The sequence below is a fragment of the Triticum aestivum genome, chromosome 3B, assembly GCF_018294505.1.
Source record: "Triticum aestivum cultivar Chinese Spring chromosome 3B, IWGSC CS RefSeq v2.1, whole genome shotgun sequence".
Taxonomy (NCBI): domain Eukaryota; kingdom Viridiplantae; phylum Streptophyta; class Magnoliopsida; order Poales; family Poaceae; genus Triticum; species Triticum aestivum.
The window spans coordinates 851,856,175-851,865,323 of record NC_057801.1 but is presented as its reverse complement, the minus strand read 5'-3'; the positions used below and the strand labels follow the sequence as shown (position 1 = coordinate 851,865,323).

Below are 9,149 nucleotides of genomic sequence, written 5' to 3'. Positions count from 1 at the left end.
ACCGCTCCTCAGCTTGCCGGTTTTGCCTTTGTCCGTCCTGCGTAAAGCTTCATACCTGCAGGTGAGTCAGTCCAGCTTCCTTGGTTTCCTTCCTTGTTAATTACCTTGCTCTTCATTACTTACTTTCTATGTATGCTGCCTTTCCTTTCCTTTCCTTTCCTTTCCTTCCATGATTGATTGATTGATTGCTTCCTTCCTTCCTCCCTTGTTACCTTCCTTCATGCTCTCTATCTATGCTTCTTTCTTTGTTATTACACTACCTTGCGCTGCTCTGAGCATCACCAAAAGGATTTCCAATTTTCAATATGCCTGCTTTCTGCTTTGTACGTTTATGCCTCCATTCTGGCTTTCAGTCTAGATTCACCGTTTTGTCTATCCCTCCACCTTACTTACTTCATTTCCATGACCATTTTTTTGTTTTGTTTTTTGTGCTACTGGATCTGGACAAGTAACTCTTCTCTTCTCCTTTCTTTCAGAAAATGAACTCCGGCATCAGAGACAGCCTGCATTGCTGAAACCTGAATATTACTGCCAACAACTTGGGCGAATTTTCTCCTCTCCTCTGCAACGCCGCCATGCTGCCCTTCTATATCTTCACATTATTATATTTCGCACATGTGCAGCAACCGACGGCCGCACAGATCACAGCACCATGGGAAGGTAAAATACCTCTTTTATTTTGGTTTGGTACATAACATATTCTTCTTATGTTTACATTTCTATATATCCTTCTTGCATTGTTATGAGTGCTAGAGAACAACTAACTGGTTGCTCTGCATTTAATTTGGTTCAAACTGCAGTCAATGCTTTGAGAGCTATCAGAGGCAGCTTGAGTGATCCAAATGGATTTCTCAACAGCTGGAACCGTGGAGATCCATGCGTCGCAAATTGGACCCGTGTTATCTGTTACAACGTAACAGCAAAAGATGATGGATACTTCCATGTGCAAGAACTGTATGTCATCTCTCATATATGTCCCATCTTCCTGTGATGCAAATATGTTTCACTTGCTCATTGATATAATATATGTTCCTACTACTATGTGTATGTGGTTACAGACAGCTTCTACGGCTGGGTTTATCCGGGACTTTAGCTCCTGAGCTTGGCCAGCTCTCCCGCATGAAAATTATGTAAGTGCAGTCGGTTCAGCTGCCTAATTATCGCATCGCATGGATTGCACAGTTAATGAAGGGGGGACTGACTAGTTTTAATTTCCTTTCAAAGGGATTTCATGTGGAACAAAATCACTGGGAGCATTCCTAAGGAGGTGGGCAACATTACTTCTCTGGAACTATTGTAAGTCGCTCCAAATCTGATTACTAACATTGATTGATTTGATTACAAACAAGCATGGTCTACCTGAATCAGTTTCCTTCATATCCTTCCTGTTGGACATGGTGGTTATCATTTTCCAATAAATAGATGATTTGACAGGTGTTTTTGCTCATGTAACAATGTGTCCATTGCTTATGTTTGCAGGCTCGTAAATGGGAACCAGCTGACTGGTTCTTTACCAGAGGAAATTGGCTTCCTACCTAACCTGAATAGGATTCAGATTGATCAGAACAATATATCCGGACCCATACCTAAATCATTCGCTAACCTGAACAAAACCAAGCACTTGTAAGTAGAATATATTTTTGCCTCTCTGTTAACTTGTAATCGTGATCCTTGTTACCCTAATGGATTTCCAATTTCTGTGCAGTCACATGAACAACAATTCATTGAGTGGTCAGATTCCACCTGAATTGTCAAGGCTACCTTCGCTTGTTCACATGTAAGTACCTGACATCTGCACCCACCATAATAAATCTTTTTCATTCATACTCCAATCTGACAGTATAATTCGATCGCTTGCAGGTTGTTGGATAACAATAACCTATCGGGCTATCTTCCTCCAGAATTAGCGCAGCTACCGAAACTACTCATCATGTACGAAGCCTACTAACTATTGTGCAGTAGTTCGAATATTATTCAATCTTTGATCATGAATCGGACTAAGATTTTCGGTTGTAGATGAAGGCCATGAGAAGTAGTTCCTCTGTATTTGTTTTTCTGTAGCTTAAATTAATACTGTAGTTACTAATCGGGCTAGTGTTCTTTATGATAACTTGCTCAATAGTAATACTGGGAAGTTGCTTTAACTGGCATTAGCTCAGTTATTAGTTGTTCGGGATTACTTATGATTTTACCCTGACCTTTACGGCTTTATTTCCTGCCATCAGTAAACCACTGGAAGCTGATATAACTGCTATTCTTTTGGTCATTCTTCTGTTATTTATATACCATGAGTAATTCAAAACTAACTGTACAGAAGACCTATAGCAATTTGAGTAACTTCCATTTCACTTTCATAGTTTCTTTACACATCACATTTTTAAGATATATACATTCACTTCCGTCTAATTACGTGTTTTGAAAATGATTCCAGCCAGCTAGACAATAACAACTTCTCGGGAAGCTCGATTCCTCCATCTTATGGAAATATCACCACACTTCTGAAACTGTAAGTATGTTATGTTGTACATCTGTCTGCTTTGTTTAGCTCTCTGCTCACATGACTAATTGATATGGTCCCTCCATCAGGAGTTTGAGGAACTGCAGCTTGGAAGGCCCTGCTCCTGATGTCAGTGGAATACCGCAGCTTGGTTACTTGTATGCATCGAATTCTGAACTTCATATTACAGTACCTTATATGGAACAATCTTACACATGATACTTGGGGGAATTTTGTAGCTATCACTTGCTCTCATCTTTCTTTCTTTCTTTCTTTCTTGTGTTGGTGTTTCTTTCAGGGATGTTAGTTGGAATCAGTTGACGGGTCCCATACCATCGGGCCAACTAGCGAGCAACATAACTACAATGTACAGAACAAATAACCCTTTTGTTTCTTAAGTACTCCCTCCATCCCTTAATGTAAAACGTTTTTGAACTGCAATGTATTAAGGGATTTATTGATCCCTTTCCCCCCCAAGTTAAGGGAACTCCTATTTTAAGCTTACACTCAGTTTTGCAAGTTGTGCAGAGATTTTTCCCACAATCGTCTTAACGGTTCTATTCCTGCAAGTTTCTCTGGCCTCCCTAATCTCCAAAGATTGTAAGTCTGACATTACGTTCTCCATGCTTTAATGTCCTTTAATGTTTGATAGGGATAGATTTCTATAAAAGGGGCTCTTACTTCATTATTGCTCGATCATTTGGTCTCAATAGTACTAGTGAATTAGCGAATACAATATGCCTCCTTAGTACCTAACATTAGTCTAACAGAAAACTTGACTAATCATTGCTAATTTGCACATTAAGTACCTGAAAAGTAACGCCAAGCATGCATAATATTGCCTTTTAAGTAAATAAAGAGTAACTGCTTGCTAGAGTACCTTCTTTGGGTCTAAGCCAACAGACATAGTTTTAAACAGTGTGCATGCCAGTACTGTTCATAATGATCAGTCGAATCAGACAGCTGACCTTTTTTTTTGTTTTTGGTATTAATTCAGGTCATTGGACAATAATAACTTGGATGGCTCTGTCCCATCTGATGTCTGGCGAAACATCGATTTCAGTGGAAACAGAAGCCTGATATTGTAAGACCACCACAAGTTGAACCTTTCTTTTCAACTCTTTGACTCTCGAGAACAGTTTAATTGACATATTTCTTTGGATATTTTGCAGGGATTTCCAGAACAACGCCCTCACGAATCTGTCAAATCCTCTTACACCCCCTGCTAATGTTACCATCATGTACGCATTTCTGTTGAACAATTGCTCTCTTAATTTTAAATTAGGAAAACCAACTTTGACCTTCGTGTAGCGTTAGAAGGATTCTAGGAATTGGTCTCACAAACTTTGGTTAATAAAGAAACCTGATGTTATGTTGACTGGTACTATAGTTTGAATAGTAGCCTTAGCTCCCACATGTCATCTACAGTATGAAGAATATATATATATATATATATATATATATATATATATATATATATATATATATATATATATACTGCAGCTACCAACAGTTTGAATAGTAGCCTTATCTACCACGTGTTACAAGGTTTATTTGTCTCAGAATACACACTGGATATTCAACCTAGTTTTTTGTTTGCTTGTGAATTTCCTCAAACTTACAGTTTGAAAAAAGACTGTCATTCACACGATTTATTTGCAATGGCCAGTAACTCACATATATATATATTTCCTTTATGTACATGGCATGTTTAGGTTATCTGGAAACCCCGTATGTCAATCCCAGAACCAACTGAACATAGCTCAGTATTGTCAATCAGCTCCAGAAGTTAATCCCGGAGGAGGCTCCATCGATAACAGCACACTTTGTGCGCCATGCGCGACCGACCTTCCTTTAGAAAGCGTACTCAAGGCACCAAATCCATGCTCGTGTGGTGTTCCACTCTACGTGGATTACCGGCTCAAGAGTCCAGGATTCTGGGATTTTGTTCCCTATGAAGCGCAGTTTCAAGAGTACCTGTCGTCGGGGCTCTTTCTCAACTCGTACCAGCTGGAAGTCACCACTTTCATGTGGGAAGAAGGCCCAAGGCTCAAGATGACGCTGAAGCTGTTCCCAAACAACACCATTCTTTTTAACTCGGGTGAAGTGCAGAGGCTGAGATACATGTTCACAGGGTGGCTCATCGCGGACTCGGATATATTTGGACCCTATGAACTTATCAACTTCGACCCAGGGTGGTATGAGAAAGGTATGCTCCATACTTGGTTTCGTTGCAATCTTTTGTCTTGGTATATCCATCAGTTGTAGAAATCATTCCCCATGATGCTTTCCTTTCTTTTCAGTATTGCAACGTGGTACAAAGAAAAGTCTCAGTACAGGTGCCATTGTTGGTATTGTCATCGCAGCATTTGCTGCAGCGGCAGTTCTGTCATCACTCATTACTCTCATCTTATTGCGAAGGCGTTCAAGACAGTTTTCAAAGAAACGCACTGGTAAGCCCTCCATTTCTACTTCCTATGCTCTAAAACTGTTAGATGATTCAATCTCGTTTTCAAAGAAACACACCGGTAAACCCTCCATTTCTTTTGCTTCTGATTGTTATTGAACTGGCTCTGATTTTGTTAGTACAAAGTTGCAGCACTGTACATATTGTTTTGACTTTTCGATATGAGTTGTTACGGCTACACGATGACACTGATTTTGCAGCGAAAAGGATTCCGATGAAAATTGATGGCGTGAAAGACTTCACATTCGAAGAATTATCAAACTGTACAAACGATTTTAGTGAGTCGGCACTAATTGGTCAAGGAGGGTATGGAAAAGTATACAGGGGGGTGTTGGCTGACGGAAAAGTAGCAGCAATAAAACGTGCACAGGAGGGATCTCTTCAGGGTTCAAGGGAGTTCTTCACAGAGATAGAGTTGCTGTCCAGGCTGCATCACCGCAACCTAGTCTCTTTGCTTGGCTATTGCGACGAAGAGGATGAGCAGGTTTTTTATTTTATTTCCCCCTGCAACTTTTGTTTTTCTATAAACTAATAATCAAAAATACAAACTCATGCTGTGAACCATGCATGTATATATTGCAGATGCTGGTGTACGAGTACATGCCAAACGGTACTCTGCGTGATCATCTTTCAGGTTAGGACTTGTTTTCGATCTGTAGCTAGCCACCTCAAAATTATCATGCTTTTTTGGTAACTATTTTTGCCCTGTCCTGTATCGAAAGTTGCTCTAACTGGCTAGTGCTTTCATTTACGACGTAATACTAACAGCTAAAGCTAGAGAGTCTCCAAGTTTTCCCATGAGGCTACGAATCGCACTGGGATCATCACGGGGCATCCTCTATCTGCACACGGAAGCGGACCCTCCGATATTCCATCGCGACATCAAGGCCAGCAACATTTTACTGGATGCCAAGTTTGTAGCCAAGGTTGCCGATTTCGGCCTGTCGCGGCTTGCTCCACTGCCGGACACAGAGGGGAGTGCCCCTGGCCACGTGTCCACCGTCGTCAAGGGCACCCCGGTGAGCAGGCTCTTCTCTTGTATTCCCTCCGTTCCTAAATATAAGTCTTTGTAGAGATTCCACTAGGTGGACTACATACGGAGGAAAATGAATGAATATACTCTTAATATGCATCTATATACATCCGTACGTGGTTCGTAGTGGAATCTCTACAAAGACTTACATTTAGGAACGGAGGGAGTACCATGCATGATTTTTTCACATATACTGGTATATGTTGCCATCTGATCTACTAGCTGCATTATTGATTGGTTGAGTTGGCTTTGTGTACAATTGGCAGGGTTATCTTGACCCGGAGTATTTCCTGACGCACAAGCTGACGGACAAAAGCGACGTGTACAGCCTGGGCGTGGTGTTCCTGGAGCTGCTGACGGGGATGCAGCCTATTTCTCATGGAAAGAACCTGGTGAGGGAGGTTGTGGCGGCGAACCAGTCGGGGATGATCCTGTCGGTGGTGGATCTGCGGATGGGGGCACTGCCGGGGGAGTGCGTGGAGCGGTTCGCCGCGCTGGGGCTGCGGTGCTGCCGGGACGAGACGGACGCGCGGCCGTCCATGGCGGAGGTGGTCAGGGAGCTGGAGGCCATCTGGCAGATGACGCCCGACACAGACGGCGTGCCCTCGGAGTCGGTGGCCATGGATCCCACCCACACGCCGGCATCGTCATCAACAGCAACCGGGTCTCGGATGGGCCACGATCAGTACGACATGTCGACGTCGGACGTGTCTGGCAGCAACCTTCTGAGCGGCGTGGTGCCCAGCATCAACCCTCGCTGAGAAAGATGAATTGTTTGTGTGGATGTATATGGTTGCTGGTGTATGGATGTGTGTATTATGTGTCGTTTGTGCTTTTTTTAGGAATTGTGCTCTGCTGCTGGTAGAAATTTTCGTTAGAAATTTGCGATTGTTCAAATTTTCCATTTGTGTTTTCGCTGCTAGCTAGGCAGGAGCTAGTATTAGGAATCTGTGAGCTATTAGAAATGTTGGTTGAAATTTGTGATTGTTGATGTTTCTATTCCCTTGTGTGTAATTTGCTTCATTTGGTAGAAATTTCCATCTTCTGGAAAGTGCGTGCATTGGGAAGGAATAACGAACTCCCCCCCAAAAAAAACTCTGCTCACAGCGACATTGGGAAGGAAAGTGCGTGCATTGGGAAGCAACCATATATATATATTTCATTAGACAATCTGTTCACAGAGATTACACATATGGTCACCTTACGAGACAAAAATGCTTGTCAAATGAAGCTCACAAATTTCACAAGAAGTAAAACTATTATTCCACCCAAACAAATGAAGCTCACAAATTTGAACCAAATGAAGCTCACAAATTTCTAATAGCTCACATTGCGCTGTAAGTAGTGAAAATAGGAATAACAAATGAAGTGTGTTTAACTAGTAGTACTTTTACAAGCTTGCATTGTGTTTGAAAATAGGAACATCAATCTTGGTGGCTTGAGTTTCTGAACCAAGCGCGATTCGGAAACATGTTTATGTTTAATTTTGGGGATCCTCAGATACAATTCAGATAAATATTGGCATTGCCTACAACTCTGCTCATGCAGAAACGAGTCTATGCATGCTAAAGAGTGCGCAATGGCAAGTCAAGGGGGTGACTTCCATATTTCTAGGTCAGCTTAGGACTTTGGCCTGGTGACAATCTTCTTAATTTATTTTTTATACTTTATATTTACACGGATTTCAGTGTTTTGACAAGGTTACTGTTGAGTATTAGCAGGGATGGCATGGAAATAGTTATTTTCCATAAAGTTAATGAAACTGAAAGTTAAAAATGTGAAACAGAAACTGGCATGTGTATCAAAGTTAATGAAACTGAAACAAAAACTGGTGTGTGTATTATTTTTTTTGAAAAAACAGTTTTTTAAAATGGGCGAAATTGGGTTGAAAAACATATTGAAACAGTTTCTTGGAATTGAGGAACTTTTATTTAAATGAAAGGAATGATTTTTTTCAAATTCAAATATATTTTTAACAGATTGCAAATCAAATTAAAGTGAGAGAGCTTGATGCGTTGAAGAAAAACATGAACTGACACTTTATATATGAAGCGAGAGAGATTGCTCGGTTGTACGTGTAAAGTGAGGGGCATGGCTGAAATCACGTGGGTGGGACATGGCTGACAAATACGGTGAGTAAAATGGAGAAAAGAGTGAAATACAAATATACAAATTTTGAGTTGACACCATTCTATTGGTGGAAGAACCACCGGTAGCTACTGGAACCGGCAAAAAACATTTTGCGCACCACCACCACAAATAGGAGTTGGAGAAGCCTTGTTCATCTCCCTCAGAACCAATAGTTGGGCATGTGCGAGCGAGGCATCATGCCCAATAGTGATCCGGTGGGGGGCATACACAGGCGCAAGGGCATGCAAGCACTGGTTTAGGGTTTAGGGAGGGACAACAAACCTCCAAGGAGGAGGCCGTGTTGTGCGACCATCCCTTCCTGGTGCAGTGCTCGAAGAGAGCAGGGTACATCGTTGTCAATGGTTCTCTCCCAAGGCATCGGCAATGGTGAGATTCTTCCTGGTGCAGCAGGGACACCGTTGCGCCCGTTGAAGCCAGGGGTCCTTCAACGGTGCGCGATTCGTCTGCCGTTACCGAGGTGGAAGATAACTGAGGCGTTGAAGAGCACCCCCACCTTCTGGTGGATGGGCAGCTCTAGCCCATGCCACAACTTGTTGTGATCGATCGGTCCAGTACTGCCATGGCAAATTTTAACATGCTCCCTCTTACCTCGTCTTTTTACACGTAAGGTAGGAAAGTAAGAGTTAATCAAACCACTAATTAATGAGATCAACGACTCAGATGCATTATATATACTCTTACCTATCATATGCAAAAAGAGGAGGTAAGAGCCAGCGAGTCATGTCTTGAGCGCCTTGGCTGTGCTCGTTGCCTGCAGGTTGGAGATGCCGAGGCCACTGCATCTTTTTTGTGTGTATATTTCATTTTTCTGTTACTTCCTCTTTTTCTTTTTTGCCTTCCAAGTTTTTTTTTCATTTTTTGTAACTTCAATATTTTTCAAAAATGTTCAGAATTTTCATTTTTGTTTAAATTTTCGAAAATATTCACAATGCCAAAAATTATGTTCCTGTTTCAAAAATATCTGGAACTTTAACTTTTTGTTCTCGTTTCAAAATATATTC

General features: G+C 41.6%; 1 protein-coding gene across 1 annotated transcript in view; it reads left to right on the top strand.

The window, feature by feature from the left end:
• LOC123072926 (probable LRR receptor-like serine/threonine-protein kinase At1g06840) overlaps positions 1-7,031 on the top strand; it is a gene marked incomplete in the record, with an annotated part of 8,461 nt that extends 1,430 nt beyond the window's left edge. Inside the window, 19 exon segments of the mRNA XM_044496599.1 lie at positions 601-660; positions 801-954; positions 1,059-1,130; positions 1,225-1,296; positions 1,480-1,623; positions 1,706-1,777; positions 1,861-1,932; positions 2,432-2,506; positions 2,587-2,655; positions 2,796-2,864; positions 3,026-3,097; positions 3,495-3,581; positions 3,670-3,738; positions 4,213-4,706; positions 4,801-4,950; positions 5,165-5,448; positions 5,547-5,598; positions 5,733-5,983; positions 6,264-7,031. Of these exon segments, the coding sequence (XP_044352534.1) occupies positions 601-660; positions 801-954; positions 1,059-1,130; positions 1,225-1,296; positions 1,480-1,623; positions 1,706-1,777; positions 1,861-1,932; positions 2,432-2,506; positions 2,587-2,655; positions 2,796-2,864; positions 3,026-3,097; positions 3,495-3,581; positions 3,670-3,738; positions 4,213-4,706; positions 4,801-4,950; positions 5,165-5,448; positions 5,547-5,598; positions 5,733-5,983; positions 6,264-6,758 (2,813 nt within the window).
• Positions 7,032-9,149: the final 2,118 nt, after the last annotated feature.